Genomic DNA, 21,835 nt, shown 5'->3' on the forward strand with positions numbered 1-21,835 from the left:
ACGTATTTTCTTGGTCTTCAAAGAAGCAACAAGTTATTGTTTTATCAACTGCTGAAACAGAGTAAATGACTCCAACAAGTAGTGCTACTCAAGCATTATGGTTGAGAAGGATGCTTGGATTCTTCAACACAAGCAAGATAGTCCTATAAAAATATTTTGTGATAGCAAGTTTGCAATTGAGTTAACAAAGAATTCGGTTTTTCATGGCCGTAGCAAACACATTGATATCAAATGGCACTTCAATCGTGATTTGGCTCAAGATAAAGATACAGTGGCTGAATATTGCAAGACTCAAGAACACATTGCTAATATTTTCACAAAGCCATAAAAATTGAATTTGTTCATAAAGTTGAAGAAGATGTTAGGCATGGTCTCATTTGAAGATCTTGGTTTAAGGGAGATTATGTTGGACATAAACCAAGAGCAGGAGTAGTAAGTTGCTTAGGATTAGTTTTTTTTGGTATTTGTTTAATTTATGTCTAGTTATGATTTATTTTTTTTATTTCATATAAAGAGGTTTTCTAGTTCTAGATTAATTTGGTTTGTTAATATTATAAATAGGGATGCTTTATTATATATTTTCAATATAGTGAGATATAAGAATTTTTGAGTTATTAAGTAAAGTCTCCTATCTCTTTCTCTCTAGCTTGATAAATTTCTTCTATATAACCTTTGTTGGGTCTTTCACTTATGTATATATTATTCCAATGTGTGCTTTTATTTCCCTTCAAATGTCCTTAACTATGTGAAATGAACAAAAATATTTTCCATTTATAATTTGATCCAAAAATACCTTGCCGTCGATATTTTGATCGAAAGAGATAATTGGGAAGTGGGCAAACAACCTGCTACACCACACATTAAAGTGTACTAAAAATTAGAATTGCCCGTGTATGTTAAGATAAATCCATTGTAAGAGGTGATGATAAAAAAAAAAGAAATACAAGGAAAATGTAGAGTCAAAATAGAAGTTAATTTTGGCACATGAGGACTTCATCAATCAATCTTGAGGCATGTTGAGAGCATAAATAATCACAACCGCAGAACATATTTCGCGAATACATATGGGCCTCTAAACTGCTGCATAATGGGATTAAAATTGATATTAATCCCTCCGTTCATTTTTACTTGTCCATTTTAAACTTTACACGCTTCTTAAAAAGCAATAATTAATATGAGTATTTTACCATAATATTCATATTAATTGATAGTATATAGTATTAGGTCTTGAGAAATGCTTTTGCGAATAAGTAATTAATATTGAGGATAAGACATGAAAGAATTTTTTTTCTTAAAATGTTAAAAATAACAAGTAAAAGTGAAAATATAAATTTAGTATAGTGGACAAGTAAAAGTGAACGATGAGAATACTATTCTCCAAATGTAGTAAAGAAACTGCACTACTTTCATGGATCTCCTTCAACTAGATGCCAGCTGCCTGGATGAGTTACGATATAAAGGGATCAAACCAACCAAACTTTGGAAAATGGGCAAAAGAATGAAAGAACATGTATTAATACTGGTGCACTTCCAAGTTCAAGCTAAACATTTTGCTGTCCACTACCATATACCAAAAAATGAACAAGAGACTAGCAATCAAGATTGCGATTATACAAGTGAGATCATGATATGAAGCTGGTCTAGGCATATTAGATTGACTTCGTTGATGATTCGAAGTGGTTCCTTTCGCGCCGCATCATTTAATACAACTGAGAATTCTCTCACCTTGCTCAGGAGCTAAAATATTGCAACAAATAAGTAAACGTAAAACAAACTTCCTCCTTGGGAGATGGAATAAAAGACATTCTGCCGCCTTCTTGCAATGCTTCGCTATCACAGAAAGAGAGGCAGAAGAAGCAAGAGCACCTCATTCCAAGAGTGCCATTCTCATACGAGACATATCAAACCTATTTTCCTTTTTTTCTTTTTTTGATTGGTGCAAGACAGATTAATCCTTTTGTGAGCACCTTCCAAGCAAGACCAAGAAAACTGCCAAAATTGAAGGAAAAGGTAAAATACTTTTGCAAAATAAGAAGAAATAGCTTATACTAATATAATATAAAATCCTTGGTTCTGACAAACAATGCTTTTTTCAAACATGCAATAGAGGGAATTTCTCTAGTCTAACTCAAGCCCAAACAAGCTTCAATAACTGATGCAACTTGCATTAATCTTCATTTTTCATGGAAATTACAGTGATTTAAAATCACATCATTGCGACCAACTGTGGTTATATTGTCTTAAAACTGCATCAGTGCAACCAAACCATGGTCATATTATTCTTTACTGAATATGTACATGTAGGACGCTGGACTAGACCAATCTGCTAATTGAATGAATTGATTTCTAAAATCCATATGCTACCTCTCCACATTCATATAGTCGTAAATAGTTCAATCAACACATTATTTTAGTTATTCCATATGCATATCTGATAGCATCCACGGTGGCGTACCTTCATGTGAGGTTGACAGCCTTCAATGGGCAATCAAGAAGGTGCTTATTGTGGAAGTCAAGTCCAAGAATGAGCCCAAGAATTATGGCGAGAGTGGGCTAAGTGCTACACGAGTACACGTATTTCATGGTCCAAGTCCAAATCTAATACTCCCTCCATCCCAATTTATATGATGTACTTTGATTGGATACGGAGTTTAGGAAAAAAAGACTTTTGAAATTTGTGGTCCAAAATAAATCATTGATGTTTGTGTGACTATAAATAATCTCATTAAGGATAAAATGAACATTTTAAAGTTAAATTGTAACTAAACATATATATGTGTCATTCTTTTTGGAACTGACTAAAAAAGAAAGTGTGTCATATAAATTGAAAAAGAAAGAGTAGAAAAGAAGATTGGGGCCCACGGAGCCCAAAAGAAGGGGCCCACATGGAGCCCAGGGAAGGAGCTAAGAATGCCCAAGCAAGGAGCTGAAGATTCAGCCCTAAAAGAGATGAGAATCAAGCTCAAGAGGGCTGCCACTCACGCCCAATAAATGGCTGAAATTCAAGTCCAAAAATGGTGAAATTTAACATGAGTTTGGTTGCAAAAACGGGCTGTTTATGTGAGAATTTGCTGGTCTCGATCTCGCTTGGTGGTACCCCTCTCGATGATTGTTGACTCAACATTGATTTCGGAAGAGGTACGTAGTCACTCGAAGAGGAACGAAACAGAGCCCGTAAACTCCCGATTTAGACATGAAAATAGGCCATTCCGGACCTTTTCCTCATGGAACGAGAAGACCGATGCTCGCTGCCTTAGCCTTAAGTCTGAACCTTCACTCCGGAAGTTCCTTCGTTTTGTTTCATTTAACAGGAAAATTTGGTCATAAATTTGTATAAAACCATTTGAGACCAAAGAATACCAGCTGCAGGAATAGTGGGAGCCATACCCAATCGAAAAAGGCTCTTGCAGCATGCCCCCTTCGGGCAATACGGTGGTGATCCCTAGCTTGAGACTCAAACGGAGGAAGCCGACCTGCCAACAGACATTGTGGGAGAATACTCTTCACCATCATCAGAAAATGTTGAATCTCGTTCAATCCATAAACACGGAGGATCCTATCCTAAAGGAGAAGGAGGAGGAGTAGGAGCTTTCTTGTTTTTGGCTCAAGCAGTGGGGTTTAGCGAGAAAATTCGCTCACACCTATCTTTGATGAAAGAAGCCGCAAGTTTAGAATGTTATGATGGCCAGGCATAGCCGGAACTCTTTCGTAGGCAGCTCTCGAGGCAGTGGCTTGAAACTAATCTCCCGCAGTCACCCACTGTAGGTGTGCTGGTTGGAGTCATCATCTTCTTTCGAAAGGGAAGTACCTCCTTGACCGAAAAGGAGTGTGTTAGTTTGTCTCTGAGAGGATTCCATCCTAAATCCCACCAATTCCAAAGCTCCTTAAGGCTTTAGAACCGTATGGCGGCTGGAAAGAAAGACGCCCTCACCTTCTCTGGTGTCAGTGAGAGCAATTTGAGTATTGTTCGGCAGCGGAAAATCATCTTTGGGAATATGTGAATGGTGCTAATTCCCATGTTCTTTCTAGTCTCGTTTGGTTTCGAGAGCCTCCCTCTCCCTGTAGGTCGAGCCTCCTTTTCAGTCTCCCTCTCCCCGTCCCTTACTCGTCTTTTGAAAGCCGTCATCCTGGATTTTCTTTCCGTATGCCGGGGAATACCCGCTACAATCCGATTATTGTATACAAATGCAACTTTTGTCGAACAGGGGAATTTCTTGGCAACTTTTTCATTATTTTATGGGATAATACACAAGTACCACCCCCAACTATGACTGAAATCGCTAAGACACACCTAAACTTAACTAAAGTCCTATTACCCCCGAACTCATTTTTTTCATAATTCTGTGCACCTTATTTGCTTACGTGACACACTCAACCAACTTACTTGGAAGAAGTATAAAACACGCGCGGCCCCACTTTTTTACTTTAAATAAAAACATTTTATTTCCCACTTAACCTCAATTTTCTCTCTCCATACTCATATTTCCATCGCATCTTCATTTCATGAATTACTCTCACTCTCTAACATCTCTCTAACAAAAAAGCTCTCTACTAGTCACACAAGTGAGCACTAAGTTGGTATGGGAGGGGAACCACCTCCTGACGTAGAAAAATTTCGTTCGAAAGACAGTAACGTAGGTCTTCTCGATACGAATTCAGCAAAAGTTGTCGCATCTTCAGATTCAACCCACAGCTCTTCGAAAGTGCAAAATACTACTGCGATCACTGTAGCACTTTCTGAAGAACAGTTGAGCTGGGTTCAAAAAATCATATCTCTCAAAGAAAAAGGTTTGATTCGACTAGAATCAAATGTTGGAGATGAATCCCCATGTCCTAATCTACACAATATCAAAATTTCAGACAATTTCACCATGGAAAATGTGAGTTCATCACTGGCGACTGAAGAAGCGAAGTTCACTGCGCCGCCGCAGTCTCCATCACTCGTTCGACCTAGTTCCGGCCATGTTCGAGAGGAGATGACCAATGGGGATTGTTCCCCACATCCAAGCGCCTATCCTCACCAATTCTCAGACCAAATGGCCGGAGAAATAGTGAAGGAGCAAGTCGCCGGAAAAGCTGCCGGAGCTCCGGCAACTTTTTCAGTCGAAAACCAATGCCAACATGGGCGCTCCAATGCACTGACCAATCCCCACCAGGTAAGAACCCTCGAATCTTCACACACCAATTCGAATTTCGAAAAAACTGCTACTGGTTCAAAAAATGAAGAACAATTGGAGGACCAAATTCGAGCTTCCAATTCAGGTAATTCAATCAGTTTTGGTTTATTTGATATGCAAAAAATGATCCCTCATCCCCCAAACACTATAGAAGAAATTCAATCTACTCCGATTAGCACAAATATGCATAGGCAGCAGAGCTACTGTTCAAGTGGGCTCGCCGGAGCTCCGGCGACCCAATCGATGCAAAACCAACGCCAAAATCTTCCCAAGAGTGTTGTGGAGACATCCAGCAAAGGTACATCCCTCGAATCATTATCTACAAGTCCAAATTCAAAAAGTCGTCAAGACTATCTTCAAGGTGATGTGCCCAGTTCTGCTGCATTTCAAGCTGAGAAGAACACTTTGATTCGTAATCAATGTATGCAACATGATCAAGTCAATCAACCAAATGATGATATGCACCTAATTGATAATGCAAAGTTGATGAATCAATGTTCCAAGATTGATATAAATACTTCAGGAGCTCCACAACAATGTAACAGTATGAATCCTGCAGAACCACAAGGTAAGTTTTCTGAACCCTTCAACCAATCTTCATTACCTTATACTAATTATGCTAACCTTAATGATCAAATACATGCTAAGACTGCTGAATCACCTCTTGTTAATCCTACTGGTAAAAATGTTGAAACTGGTAATGTCCATGGCATGCTGAAATCCATTGGAACTCATTTGCAATCCAATGCAAATGAGAACCATGGTGCTGTGATAAAACCTTCAATGCAGGGGATGGAATGTCATCCTGGAAATGGTGCTGGCAATATCCTTAATGCAACTAAGCAACAAGAAGCTGTTGTAGCTAATGTTATACAGAACAAAGGTACCAACATTCCCAAAACAAATACCAACCTGACAGCAGCCCCTACAAGGAACACTCTAAACCAGCAAAATTTTCCCAAAATATCTAGTAATTTTGATAGGACTAATCAAAATCACCAAGCTCCTAAGTTAGTGTACAACCAACCCCAACCAAATGAACATAGCCTAGCTTCTAACCATCAACAAACAGGTGGTCACACCAACCAACAGCCCCATAAAAACCAATTTCCTAACAAGAGGGACCAGGTCCCTCAACCAGCACCATTCACAGTTGTTCAGACCTTTGCTTCTAAACTTAGATTAAACCAAGCTAGAACTGAGGTCCCTTTTGTGTTATCAACTCCAACATACACCACTAGACAAGGTCTACCAGCTGTCATCTTTGAAAAGGAAGATTTTTTGGTGAAGTTGGCTGCTAAATGTAAATATACATTGGTTGGAAAATTCAGCTCTACTATGCCAAAGATTGAGTTGCTGAGGAAGAGTTTTATCACACAAACTCAACTATCAGGAGGAGTCAAGATAGCACATTTCAATGCTAGACATGTCTACATTGATCTTGACAATGAGTTAGATTACAATACAGTCTGGACAAAGCAAAGAATGAATATAGAAGGTCAGTGGATGAGGATACAAACTTGGACACCTACCTTCAAGCCTGAGGAAGAGACCCCAGTAGTGCCAATTTGGGTTGCCCTACCTGAATTGCCCTGGCACTGCTATAACAAAGAGGTGGTGACTGCCTTGTTATCTTCCATAGGTAAAGTCCTATACTTAGATACTGCTTCTATCCAAAAGACAAGAGGTAGTATAGCTAAAGTAAAGATACAAGTTGATCTAACAAAAGAAAGACCAGCACATCTGTGGATGGGCCATGATAAACAAGATACTACTATAGGGAGATGGCAGGCCATTCAATATGAGAATGTCCCTGAGTACTGCATGTACTGTAAGCACCAGGGACATATGCAACATGTTTGCAACATTAAGAGGAAGGATGAGGAACAAAAGAGAAGAAAGGAAGAAGAAGCTGCAAAAAAGAACAAAAGTATGGAAAGCATAAATGGAAAAGACCAGGGGGAGCTCCATACTTCTGATATGCAGAAAAAGAACCCCACCCAACCAACTGAAGTCCAAGCTCAGTCACAGACCACTGCTGATGATACAACTGAGAATGTGTGGCAAGTTCAGAAGAGAAAACAGCACAAGGGGCAAAACAATACACAACAAAGCAATGTGAGTAAACCTACTATACCACAGAACTACAGCAACAAAGAACAACTACAAAGAAAGTACACAGGGGCAGGTAAGTCTTCTAATCCTATTTCCAATACCAATCTTTATGTTGATCTTGTTCCACAAGATCAAACCACTAACCAAGTTGCAGGAGAACCAGTAAACACAAGGAACTCCAAGAAAAGGAGTTCATCAATATGGCAAGAAAAAACCAAAGAACAAAGACATGAGATTATCTCAGTGTCCCCACAGACCCCAATTCCTCATGTAGACTGCACAGGTACTGCCTCACCAGGTGATAATTATGCAAACACACAAGCAAGAAGTTCAGGTATTGACTTAATACTCCCAATACCCCAGAATCCCCCACAATATAATAATACTACTGCTGCTGACATAGTAGTTGCTGGAGGAATGGCTGGAGGAGTACAGGAGAACCTCACTAACTTGTAGGAAGGGGCAACCAAAGGGGGTGGGAGACTGTCTCATGTTTTGCATGAGAACCCAAGCACTGACCCTAGGTGTGACTATAGAGCTCCTGCTACCCCAGTACAACAATCTCAGCACAGCAGCCCTCCTCTCACAAAAACTCAAATAGATGATCAGAATGCTAACAAGGATCACATTGGTACTGATGCAATTCAATTGCCAACAATCAAAGGCTCTATGGCCAAAGATATGGGGGCAGTAGCAAGTACAAGTATCACAGGTTTTGATGGAAAAAAGCATAACATGAGCAAGAAGAGAAGGGATGCAATTAAAAAAAGAATTGTTGAAAAAGACTCTTCTGTCAATGAACAAATATGTCAACAATTTGTTTTGGATGATGATCAAGTGGGCATGGATATCACTCCCCTCCAGGCCCATTGTATCCTCACAACTTCCCCCCATTCAGTAAGGCCTATTCCTGAGACAACTACTGAACATCTTCAGCCCAACTGTACCTTCAACTCTGAGGTTGATGAATATGCAGTGTGTGTATCTGAGAATGAAGAGGACAGTGATTATCAACCAATGACTGACTATGAGGATGAGGATGCTGTGAGTGAACAATTGATTAAGGCTTTCAGCCCATCCAGGGACAAGGTGAATGAGGATGAGGTCCAACTGGTTGCTAAGTCCCAGGGATCCTCTGAGGAACATAGGGTCACTCATTCTGAAGATGTGGAAGACCATGACCATGGGGAAGAGTCACAAAAAGAAGATCACCTGGAGGCATTCAGATCTACAATGACAGCTATATTGCAGAAGGAAAATCAGCAAGACAAGGAAAAGAAGGAGCCACCCTCTAAAAGTAAGCAAACAAAGAAGAAGACTAAACAAAGTATCATCAGCAGTTCTGATAATGTTGTTGTCAACAGCAACATCAACACTAGGTCCAAAACTCAAAAACCCTGATGATTAGTACAATTTGCTGGAATGCAAGGAGTATTGATACTCAGGGGGCCCTTGATAGGTTACAAAGGTTGAAAGACTTTCATAAGCTGTCTATCATAGCAGTGCTGGAACCTTTTTCCAACAAATCTCAAATTCAGTTCCACAGAATTCAGCTAGGTATGGATAATGTTATGTCCAACTCCAATAGCAAAATCTGGTTATTCTGGAACAAAGACATTGCTTGCAACATTATGGACCAGGATGAGCAGCAGATCACTTGTGAGATCAATCATGTGGCCTGTCCTAATAGCTACCTCATTACCTTTGTCTATGCAAAGTGCAAGGATTACATGAGAAGAGACTTATGGGACAAGATGTTGCAGTTCTCCAGTAAGGAGAAGCCTTGGTGCACCATTGGAGACTTCAATGTTATCACAGATGTTGAAGAAAAGATGGGGGGCCAGCCATATAATATGAATAAGAGCTTTGAGTTTATTAGTGTGATAGAAGCATGTGGCCTCACTGATCTGGGGTTCTGTGGGCAGAAGTTCACCTGGTGCAACAATAGGGACAAAGATGCTAGAATTTGGAAAAGACTTGACAGGTCCATGGTTAATCACTCTTGGTTAGAAGTCATGCCTGTAACAACTGTCAGTCACTTAGCCTCCACAGGATCTGACCATTGCCCTCTATTGCTGGAAAGCAGGGCAAAACAAGGTAATGTTATCAAGTATTTCAAATTTCTAAACTGCTGGACAGACAATGATAATTTCCTTAGCACTGTAAAAGCATGTTGGGATAATCCTGTGGAAGGAAATCCAATGAGAACCTTCCAACAAAAGCTGAAAAGAGTTTCTAATACTCTTAGTAAGTGGTCAAGAAATGAGTTTGGGGACATCTTTGCTTCAGTAAAAAAATATGAAGAGCAGGTGAGACAAGCTGAAGAGAAAATAATCAGTGACAATACTGAAGAGAACAGGTCCAAGCTACATCATATCAATGCTCAGTACATCAGATATCTGAAGATGGAGAAGGCCATCTTAAAGCAGAAAACTCAACTTCATTGGTTCAAAGATGGAGATGCCAATACCAGCTATTTTCATGCTATTATCAGAGGAAGAAGAAGAAAGTTATTCATCCATCAGATTAGTGATGAACAAGGCAATACTATTCAAGGTGAAGACAATATTGCAAGAGCAGCCACAGCACACTTTGAAAAAATATTCACTGGAGAAGAGAGACTGATCAGGGAAGATGTTCTTAAGTGCATTCCAAGGATGGTTACAGAGGAGCAGAATGAGAGCCTGCAATCCTTACCTACTATGGATGAGCTGAAGAAAGTTGTATTTTCTATGAGCCCTACATCAGCTGCTGGACCAGATGGAATGAATGGGAAATTCTTTCATTCATGCTGGGATATCATCTGTGAAGACCTACTGAGATTAGTCTAGTATTTCTTCAATGGACATGGTATTCCCAAGTTTATTTCTCATGCATGCTTAGCTCTACTTCCTAAGAATGAGCATCCCAACAGCCTATCAGAATACAGGCCTATTTCTCTCAGCAACTTCACTAACAAGATCATTTCTAAGTTGATAAGCCTCAGAATTGCTCCTATATTGCCCCAGCTAATCTCAGATAATCAATCTGGATTTGTTAAAGGTAGGAGTATTTCTGAGAACATAATGTTAGCTCAAGAAATCATCCACAATATTAAGAGACCAAAGGCTGGGGATAATGTGGTGATAAAGCTGGATATGGCCAAGGCCTATGATAGGGTCTCTTGGTCATTCATTTGTATGGTCATGAGGAAAATGGGGTTTGGAGAAGTGTTGATTGATATGGTTTGGAGGATTATGTCAAACAATTGGTACTCAGTCATCATTAATGGTGCAAGGCATGGCTTCTTCCACTCTACAAGAGGACTCAAGCAAGGAGACCCCCTATCCCCTACCTTATTCATCATTGGAGCTGAAGTTCTGTCTAGACTTCTCAACAATCTTCATCACCATCATTTATATACAGGATTCCAGATGGAAAGAAGAGGTCCTCAAGTAAATCACTTGAGCTTTGCAGATGATGTGATCATTTTCACATCTACCAGCAACTTCTCACTTACACTGATTACCAAAACTCTTAAACTGTATGAAGCTATTTCAGGACAACTTATCAATAAAGATAAGAGTCAAACCATGATGCCACTGAATACTCCCTCTGGTGTGGTGGATAGGGTCAGCATGATCACAGGATACAAATGCACTCATGGCCCAATCACTTACCTAGGCTGCCCCTTATATATAGGAAGATAAAGGATCATATACTTCTCTAGTATGGTTTCTAAGGTTCTAAGCAGGATTAGGGGATGGCAGACTAAAATGTTAAGCTATGGAGGTAGAGTCACCTTGGTGAAATCAGTGCTGCAATCCATTCCTATACACCTGCTGTCAGCTATCAGTCCTACCAAGACCACCATGAATCAGATCAAAAGACTAATTGCTGACTTCTTTTGGGGATGGGATACTGAAAGAAGAAAATATCACTGGGCCTCTTGGGATACTCTCAGTTATCCTTATGAGGAGGGTGGTATAGGTGTTAAAAAATTAGAGGATGTGTGCTTATCCTTCCAATACAAACAGTGGTGGACTTTCAGATCAAAGAAGACACTATGGGGGGAATTCCTTAAAGCAAAATACTGCCAAAGGGCTCATCCAATCATTAAAAAGTGGGACACAGGACAGTCCCTAATGTGGAAGCATATGATGAGCAATAAAAAGGATATAGAACCTCATATACAGTGGTGGATTAAGTCTGGAACAAGCAGCTTTTGGTGGGATGATTGGCTAGGGGTAGGTCCCTTAGCTTACCACAATGAAAGTCTCCCTAGATTGAATAACTCTATTGTATCAGAATTCATGGAAAATGGAGGATGGAATGAAGAGAAAGTAAGAAAACATGCACCCCCTCAGCTGGTGCACAGAATTCTCAGCACTCCCATCAGCTACATTCCAAATATGCAGGATCAAGCTTACTGGAAGCCTAACTCTCATGGTAATTTCACTTGTTCATCAGCCTGGGAGTTGGTAAGGAAGAAAAAGACAAGATCAACCACTAACAGCAACATATGGCACAATAGTATTCCTTTCAAGGCCTCTTTTCTGCTTTGGAGAGCTTTCAGACTTAAACTCCCCACAAATGACAGAATAGTAGCCTTTGGACAGGATCCTGCTGCATGCTCCTGTTGTTATAGAGCAGGTCTTGATGATATAGACCATATCTTTGTATCAGGTTACTTTGCACAACACATATGGAAGCACTTCTCAGGGTACTGGGGTCTGCAACACAGCAACACTCCTCTAAAAAACCTATTGATGAGGTGGTGGCTAATCAAAACTAACAATGAGCTACATAAGTTAGTAATGCAGGCCACCCCCATTTTTGTGTGTTGGAATCTATGGAAGAATAGATGTGCATGCAAGTATGGAGGCAAGAAGTCTAATGCTACTAGAGTAATATTCTCAATATCCAAAGATCTATATATGCTTATCTCCACTGTGTATCCATATATTGATTTGCCAAGTAATTGGGCAGATTTGGTTACCATGGTTGAAAAAAACCAACATGAGTTGAGAATAACCAAAGTATGCTGGACTAAACCACAGCCTACAATGATCAAGCTCAACACAGATGGGAGTGCCCTTAACAATCCAGGGAAGATAGGGGCAGGGGGCATTCTAAGGGACCATAATGGAGTGTTAATATATGCTTTTGCATCTCCACTAGGCTGTGGTTCTAATAACCAAGCTGAAGTGCAGGCAGCAATTATTGGTATTCTGTGGTGCTTACAACATGGATACAGCAGGGTAGCCCTTGAAGTTGACTCTGAACTTCTAATCAAGTGGCTTAAACAAGAGGCTAAACCCCCATGGAACATTATTGCTTATACTACTGAACTGCAGGTATTGGTTAGCAAACTGGAAACTTTCCAGTTCAGGCATATCTTTAGGGAAGCTAATTACACTGCAGATTCACTCTCAAAGGAAAGCCACATGAAAAGCTATACACAACACTACTACAGCTTTTAGCAGCTTCCAAGAGAGACCAAGGGACACTACAAAATGGACAAAGCTGGCATGGCTAGCTTCAGGAGAACTAAGATGAAGAAGATTAATCAACCACATTGAAGGAACTTCTTCATACCTTGAAATATTAGCTGATATTAATAATGATAATCAGGACCATTGAAAAAGGGAGAGTCTCCCTAATTTACTGCTTTTATAGGATAATCTCCTTACCATTAGATTTAGGGGTTAGAGTACCTATCTCCTCCTTTCTTTTCCACTTGCATATGCAGGTAGTTGCAGGTCTGGAAAATTTTAGGGTGAGCAGCAGCATGTGGACCCTTGGAGAAACAAACTTAGGTGCCCCATGGTGCAGCAGTAGCAGGATGCAACAAACTACAATTGGAAGTTTGCCTAATCCAACTGTTGCAACTCATCTTTGGATGGCTGCTAAAGGATGCAATACCACAGGATCATGCATAAGGAGCCCTTTGTACTGCAATTTCAGCCTGCCTCTTACCTTCCTCAGCAACAACATCCTGCAGCAACAAAGTCACAAAACTGCAACTTTCAGGGAACACATACAAGACAATAGTAGTAGCTATTATAATCTGCAGAATTACTTGCCTTTGTGTTTTTCTGTTTGTTGGTGCAGGGTGATTTGTACCAAGTGGACATGTCCAAACACCTCCAAACTTTGCAGGATTGCATCATATACTAATTTGGAAAAGCTCAACAAGTTTCAGCTCAAAAGTATAATTGGAGACGTTAGGCGAGCGACCTTGAAACAATCAGCAGTCTTAAGCCTAAAAAGAGAGAAACTTGGTAATTGGAAGCTCCAGCTTGGGAGTCAAGCCTTCAAAATTTGCAGGGATAAAGAAAAGGCCATATATGCAAACATCATGAAGTTTCAGGTCAAACGGATAATTGGAGACGTTAGTCGAGCGACTTGGAAAAAGTTAATAGTCTCCAAAGCTCTTACTGAGGTCCCCTCCTGTTTGCTAGTTTGTACAAGCCTTGTTTTGTTTGTTTTTGGTTGTTGTATTATTTCAGGTTCCTGGAGTGATGTATCAACATTCATTAACCACAAATACATAGAGAAAAGCACCAACATAAATTCCAACCACCCTGCAGCACTTAAGCTTCAGCAGGTCAGCATGTGCAGGGTGAGGTGCAGCTTGTGGACCTGTCCAAAGGCCTCCAATCTTTGCAGGGTGTCAGAAAATAATATAATGACAAGGCTCAAGAAGTTTCAGCCCAAACGGATAATTGGAGGCGTTAGGCGAGCGACATTGAAATATTCAGCTGCCTTAAGCCTAAAGAGAGGGCCTTTAGTAATTTGGATCCTCCAACTTGGGAAACAAGCCTTCAAACTTTGCATGGCTAAAGGAGAGGATATATATGCTAATTTCATAAAGTTTCAGCTCAGATGGACAATTGGAGACGTTAGTCGAGCGACTTGGAAAATGATAACACTCTCCAAAGCTCTTAGAGAGGTCCCTTCTTTAATGCTAGTCTGTGTACACTATGTTTTGTTTGGGCTTGCTTGCTGTATTATTGCAGGTGTCTGGAGTGATATATCAGCATTCTTCAACAACAAATACATAGAGAATAGCACAACTACAACTTCCACACACCCTGCAACCTCTAATCAGCAGGGCAGCAGGTGCAGGGTGAGGAGTAACTTGTGGACCTGTCCAAAGGCCCCCAAACTTTGCAGGATTGCAGCATATATTATTTTGATAAGGCCCAAGAAATTTCAGCCGAAACGGATAATTGGAGACGTTAGGCGAGCGAGCTTGAAACAATCAGCTGTCTTAAGCTTAAAAAGGAAGAATGTTGCTAAGTGGAAGCTCCAACTTGGGAAACAAGCCTTCAAACTTTGCATGTCTAAAGGAAAGGATATATATGCAAACTCCAGAAAGTTTCAGCTCAAACGGATAAGTGGAGACGTTAGTCGAGCGACATGGAAAATGCTAACAGGCTCCAAAATTCTCTTTGAGATCCATTCTTTTCTATTAACCTGTACAGGTCTTTGCTTGTCCTTGGTTATTTGTTGTGTATTTGCAGGTTGTTGGATATATACACCAACATGCTTTAACAACAAATACATAGAGGACAACAATGCTACAGGACTCTCCATGACTGAAACAAAAGGATTGTGCAGAAATGGAGACCCCTCTTGTTTTTGGTGCTTGTTTGATTGTATGTATTCCTTTGATTGTTTTTGTTTAGATGCAATAACTACTGGGGAGCCACACACAAGCAACCTGAACCAGATCACAAGAGAGGACTTTCTTTTCTGTGAAGCATGCTCCAACAAGTTCCTTAACCTCTCATACTATGAAAGAAACTTGGAGCTGCACACAAACCTACAGCAGCATCTCCATTCTCCCCATTTGGTTGTTTCTTTGATACTTCCTTATGCAGGTTCAAAGATTCTCAATAGAAGGGAGACAGCAGCTGGGCATAAATGGAACTCCTCTCCTAATCACTACTCCACCTATACCTTCTCCAATAGCTCAACAACTGCAGCAGCTCCCTGTGCAAAACTTTTATTAACTGCAATAGCTCAACACCTGCAGCAGCTCAACACCTGTTTGTTTGGTTGCTTGTCTTTGGTTGAATGTTTTTGTTTAGAACCTCTTTGGAAATGCTATGAGGGCTGCAATAACCTGGGGCTTCTATGGAGCAGTACACTCACATTGCCATCCATATTCTCTATTATCAACAAACCACAGCAACAACTCCACCAACCTGCAGCAAACAAGGAACAAATACAAGCTAGTTACAGCAGCATGCAGATCTCTTTGGTTGTGTGGTTTGTTGGTTTTGTTTGTCTGTGCAGGTACTCCAAGAAGCTGAACCTGATCACAACAAAGGACCTCCCTTCTTGTGTAATTGACACCAACAAGCAGCCTAATCACAAAGAAAGCAACAAGGAGATGCACATTTGCTTGTTCCTGTACTCTTCTGCTTTTGTTTGTCCATGCAGGTATCCCAAATCCAAAAGAGGGATCTACAACAAGCATATTACCACTTCAGCTACAGAGGCAACAAGAAGCTGGTTACAAGACTGCAGCAATCTTCATTGCTTGCTTCCTCTGCTATTTGTATATGCAGGTCCACAGACCCTAAACTCTCCAGCATTCTCCAACATTCTTCACTACCTGCAGCAACACCAAATTATTTGGAACCCCTTGCAGCAACAACTACACCAAATTGCAGCACACAAAAAACATGGTTACAGCAGCTTCCAGATTTCTTTGGTTGTGTGGTTTGTTGTTTTTGTTTGTCTGTGCAGGTACTCCAAGAAGCTTAACCACCTCAAAACAAAGACCAACAAGCAGCCTAACTACAATGGCAGCAACAAGGAGCTGCACATAAACATGCACCAGCCTGTTCATTTCCCACAATTGATCCCCCTTTTGTTAGTTGCTAATGCAGGTTCACAATTGCACACCTGCTACAACTTCAAAGTTGAGTATGCTTGGCTTCTCAGGGATCCTACAGCCATCATCACCCACCCTCTGTACCTCCTATATGCAGCATATGCAGCACACAATAGCCATTGTTTGCTTGTGTGTTTTTCTGGTGTTGTTTGCCTGTGCAGGTACCAAAAGAGAGATCTACTACTGAATCTAACCTGCAACAACAAACATGCTATCACTGCAGCTAGAGAGGCAGCAAGGAACTGGATACAGGACTGCAACAACCATGTTTGTTTGTTTCCTTGGCTACTTGTAGGTGCAGATCCTCATAATTGTAAACAACTGGATACTAAAGCATGGCTTACTAGGGCCTCTGCAGCACATCAAGATCTGCAGCAACCATATATTTGGACCCCCATGCAGGTGGTCGAATGCAGCTACACTTGTTCTGATATTCAGGCTCTCAATTTGCTCCACAACAACTCCGAGGCTGTTGGATACTATAGCTCCATATATTTCCTCTCCTTTCAGCCCCATAGCTGATAATCATGATACTGATGCAATGACACATTTCACCTGGATTTACTTGGTACGACAAGACTAAAAAGAGCAAAGATGAAAAGAATTTTCCCATCCCATGCGAGATAGAAGTTTCGTATACTTGTTCTTCTTCAATGTAGCTATGTCTGGTACGTAGCATAGTTGGAATAGGACTAGTGTAGGTTACTTTCCTTTTTTCTCATGGAAGGGGAGAGTCTCCCTCATTTATGCTTTCATAGTTGAATTGTACCGGGAGGAGTCCTCTCACAGGTTTACTGCTTTCTAGTTATAGTTAGTCTCTTTTTGTATCGGGGATGAGTTAGCCGACCTTAATAGGTTAGCCGACTTATGAACCACCATAGGATCGGAGGTAAGGTTTATGTCCCCCTCCTTGTATTTTCTTTTTGATTATTTATGTTAAGGCTTGGGGGTGTTGCTTAACCCCTGACTGTGCACGAGAGGTGGGAGCCTCGTGTAGGGTCTGTTCCCATAAAAAAAAAATACTCATATTTCCTTCTTTCTCTCTCTCTATACATAAACTACTCACCATTAAAAACCTTCTATTATTGAATTTTGTTATTATATTATATTATAATAAAAATCTTATTACCTCTTCCTTTCTCTCTCTTCTCGTCCTTTCTCTCTCATCACCTTCTTTTTTTGTTCCAATTTCATTTCCCAAATGGGTCTTTAATCGCAATTGTGAAATCGGAGTATTAATGGAGATGTGAAAAGAAAAACAAACTGGAGGTGGAAAGAAAGAGGGAGTATTAATGAAAATGTAAAAAAAAAAGAAATGGAGATGGAAAGAAAGAGGATTAATGGAGATGTAAAAAGGAGAAGAAAATGGAGATGACTCACCTTTTTCAACATTCTTATTACACGTGGCCAATTTTTATTGGTCACCACTGCCTCCAACAAATCTCCCACGCACCTTAATTAGGTGAAGTCACGGAGTGTGCCACGTAGGCAAATAAGGTGCACAGAAATACGAAAAAAAATGAGTTCGAGGAGGTGATAGGACCTTAGTTAAGTTTAGGTATGTCTTAGCGATTTTGGTCATAGTTGGGGTTGGTACTTGTGTATTATCCCTTATTTTATTGGGGAAGAATTTGACATTATTTTGCATATTTTCCTAGTTTAAAGTTTTCTTGTTTAAAAGTTTCCTAGTTAGGTTTAGGTATTTATTATTTCTATAAAAGTAAGATTTGAATCCCATGTTATTTGAGATAGATTTCCCCTATATATAAGGGGTTAATTTTTTTAATTTTTTAAGACAAGATTATGATGAATATTATTTGAGAGATTTCTTTTCTTTATACCTTTGCACATGGTGACTATGGATTTATCTTGCAACCCTATAAGAAACATTCGTTAGGAGGTAAGATTAATTCTTAACTTGATATCTTTGGTTTCTATTAAAGTAAATTAAAGAAGTTAATTAGTCTTATACTAATTATTATCTCTAATTTCTTCGAAATAAGGGTCTAAATCACTTTTGATCTAATTTTTGAATTGACTTTGTTAGTATCATAATTAATTTTAATCTGCTAATTTTGAATACTAAGATCAATTAGGGTAGTAGTTGTTACCTTCTCAAAAAAAAGATCAATTAGGGTAGTTAACACCTAATCCTAGAATTTGGGGATTTTATTATCGAATTTCACATATTTTCAAAATTTCATCATTTCTCTTCGTATTTTTGCTTCCATATTATTTTCTTATTTTTATTCACGTAACTTGATTCTTATCAATATCCATGGAAATACTTCAATTAGCGCAAAATCATAGTAACTAGCATAAGGCGAATTGAAGCAAAGGGCCATACAAAGCCAAAGAGAGCCAAGTTTTCTTAGATCTTGCCAGAGCTAAGAAAAGCACAAAGCTTCCTGTTAAATGAGGCTATCTCATACCACACACATATCCAAATAAGCATATTTACATGGATCAGAATCTAATAGTCGACTTAACAAACAAAATTTCACCACAGTAAAGAGACATTTTAAAGCCATGTTTCCTAGTCCAAAACAAAAGCATAAGACATCAGTTTTCCCAGTCTCCCTCATACACTCCATCCTCTGGTAAGTTATGCTTCTAATCACAAACAAAGGGACCCCTCCACCGCATGGAAAAGAGAATTAGTAAAAATTGCAAGTTCTTAATCTCCAGGCTGCAAAACACCAAGGAACTACAACAACAACAACAACCCAGTGAAATCCCACAACGTGGGGTCTGGGGAGGATAAAGTGTACGCAGACCTTACTCCTACCAAGGTAGGACGACTGTTTCCGAAAGACCCTCGGCTCAATAAAAGCATAAAAAAAGATCAGATAAGGGTAAGAAATTCAAAGCGATATGGGAAAGCAAATAATGAAAGCGACACAGATAAAATAGAGTAATCAAAGTACAGACAGTAATAGATAATAACAGAAATCAGAGCACAAGAAATTGTAATGCGCTTACTAATAAGGAAGAATAACGAGACTATGTACAACCTTCTGGCCTAATGTGGGTCCTCCACTCTCTCATATCTAAGGTCATGTCCTCGGTAAGTTGTAACTGCGTCATGTCATGTCTAATCACCTCTCCCCAATATTTCTTCAGCCTACCCCTACCTCTTCTGAAACCATCCATGGCCAACCTCTCACACCTCCGCACTGGGACATCTGTGTCTCTTCTCTTCACATGCCCAAACCATCTCAGTCGCATTTCCCGCATCTTGTCTTCCACCGAGGCCACTCCCACCTTGTCCCGAATAGCCTCATTTCTAATCCTGTCGCTCCTGGCGTACCCACACATCTATCTCAACATTTTCATCCCGGCAACTTTCATCTTTTGAACGTGAGAGATCTTAACTAGCCAACACTCTGCCCCATATAACATAGCAGGTCTAAGCACCATTTTGTAGAACTTGCCCTTAAGGAACTAAAAAGATAAAAATCAAACAGACTGAAAGGCATGCCAGCATGCAATCTAGGAATACAAAATAACTTTTCACCATTTTTTATATAATCGTGGTGTCCAGGTCAGCTTGTGCGCACCTCGACTAATTCCACGGCATAGCTGCTAATTTCCTTCATATTTTTCTGTTAAAACTTCAGTATTTTCCTCCCTTATGAACTAGGCGGAGCATGAAGTGAATGATGTAGTCTCCCCAAAACCTCTGCTAGTATGTAGCAGCTAGAATGAAATCAATCAATAAATACTCAAGTAGTTGGTAACCACAAAAGCATCATAGTAAACACTGGCAAAGCTAATGTTTAGGCATCCACAACAAACGAGATCAAATCTACAAATCCAACAAAACAAAGTAAATATCTCTAGTACCTGAAGATTCTTTCCAGCAAAAGACAGTGTACTCCTAGCTCTCAGTTCCCGTGTGCTTGTGCTTTGCATGTCCAACATCTAACTGATCTACGTACTGCAGTGGCTGATAAGTTTCATTCCTAATCCTTTTGACGTTGGGACTTAACAAGCCCTTATGCTTGAACCCATACAAGTTAAGCACTTGATTGTCTGCAAAATTGAAAGCCCTCTCCATGCTTTTCAAGCATCTCTCAACGGGGTAATCTCCATAACTCCCACAAGGCTTGCATCCTACGAAATGTGTAACAAATGGCCATCTCTCATCGCCTAAACCGGGATGGTACTTCTCAATCATCTCTTCATACCTATCAACTAGCCCCGCCCAATATCCATGTAGATAATAAGAATTCTCAACGAACACCTTAGGCATCCATTTATCCTTGTGTGATACCAACAAGTAAATTAGGGCAGACTGATCATCAGCTTCAAATGCGGGTCTACCCTTTAAATAAGCCGTCAAAATCTTGCCAGCTTCATCACGAATAGGACCTTTAGGTCCCATTGGGGCCCAAGCATCCAACAAATCAAGAGACCACTGACAATTTCTAAAAAGAAAACTACCCGTGTTCAATGCAATCCATGATTTCTGATCAAACAATAAATCTGGGTATCCGTGAATAACAAGATTATGACGATTATACTTTGATAAAGGCATCTCAAAAACCATATCAGTAAACAAAGCATCACTGTCCATCCACCAAATCCACTCTACTTCAGGATGAGACAACATTAGCCTACGAATCAACGGAAGTTTGGCCCAGTAACCAGCCATTTCCTTTTCCAAAAGAGCTAAATTATAGAAAATTTCAATACCATGAATCCTACAATAATCAATCTTGTTCTTTATTGCCTTTAACAGATAATGATCCCCAATTGCGTTGTCACAAGGATTTGGAGGAGACCCAGTTACAAGTAAAATCCTAGGCTTACCATTAACCAAATTGGGAAATTCAGGATTCTTCTGAAGCCACATTTTCCTGTCTTTATCCCAATTAGAAATCTTAGGACCTAAACTGTAAGTGTCATTAAGACTCATGAAAGTCTCGGGCTGATCTGCCGCTGGATCATCCGGGTCCTTGTCGGAACGGATATCGGAGAGGATCCGATTAGTTTCTTCTATTAGATACTGATTCTCAGCCTCGGCTTCCGAGGATGCAACGTTGCCGATATCAATGGTGCCACGGAGGACGAGGATAGTCACGAAGCCGCAAAGGATGGTGATTTTAACGTTGTTGAAGGTACGTTGGATCTGACGGCCGCGTGGTAATACGTTCGGGGACCGGCCACGGACGCCGCCGTTGGCTGTAACGGTTGTAGGGAGTGCTCCGGCTCTTTTTTGAGCTGTAAATGTGCTTTCTTTGCCCATGCCCACCGACGGGAGCTGAGTTAAACAACAAAATGCGATTTACAACTACTCACATTTCAATATCTAGATAATAATTGCTTAAAGCCTTATAAATAGAAAATTTTCAATAATTTATTTTATTAAACACCAAGCTTTGATTTGTCTCGTGTTTGCACGTACAAACTTTATCTTTTGTTAGGATTCATTTAGGCCAATTACATAAACCATCCCTCTACAATTTTTAATTTCATTCTTCATTTCAATCTTATTCAATTTTAATCCTTTAACCACAGTGCTTAGTACCATTTAAATACAAAATCCTTATATTTATAATTTTGTATTTTTATTAAGGCTGAAAATTATTTACACCTCCAACTTTAATTTAAAAATCAAACTCCCCTCTCAATTTTAAAAAATAGTCGC

The 21,835-nt window shown here is 39.9% G+C and overlaps 1 protein-coding gene across 3 annotated transcripts; it reads right to left on the reverse strand.

The window, feature by feature from the left end:
- Positions 1-1,487: 1,487 nt before the first annotated feature.
- On the reverse strand, positions 1,488-21,525 carry LOC129884937 (probable xyloglucan 6-xylosyltransferase 5). 3 transcript variants are annotated; one of them, XM_055959230.1, is made up of 2 exons: positions 20,029-21,525; positions 1,488-1,989 (listed from the first exon to the last, which is right to left on the reverse strand). In XM_055959230.1, exon 1 carries the CDS (start codon positions 21,431-21,433, stop codon positions 20,063-20,065), a length of 1,371 nt encoding a protein of 456 aa, XP_055815205.1. In that variant the 5' UTR covers positions 21,434-21,525; the 3' UTR covers positions 1,488-1,989; positions 20,029-20,062. The 3 variants fall into 3 exon arrangements, with proteins under 3 accessions (XP_055815205.1, XP_055815249.1, XP_055815296.1); XM_055959274.1 differs by lacking the exon at positions 1,488-1,989 and adding an exon at positions 18,305-18,817; XM_055959321.1 differs by lacking the exon at positions 1,488-1,989 and adding an exon at positions 18,827-19,881.
- Between the last annotated feature and the right edge of the window lie 310 nt (positions 21,526-21,835).

The sequence above is a fragment of the Solanum dulcamara genome, chromosome 1 (assembly GCF_947179165.1).
Source record: "Solanum dulcamara chromosome 1, daSolDulc1.2, whole genome shotgun sequence".
Lineage (NCBI taxonomy): Eukaryota > Viridiplantae > Streptophyta > Magnoliopsida > Solanales > Solanaceae > Solanum > Solanum dulcamara.

Bases quoted from the DNA above. Each gene is read 5' to 3' on its own strand.
- LOC129884937 (XM_055959230.1), bottom strand. From the start codon at position 21,433: ATGGGCAAAGAAAGCACATTTACAGCTCAAAAAAGAGCCGGAGCACTC.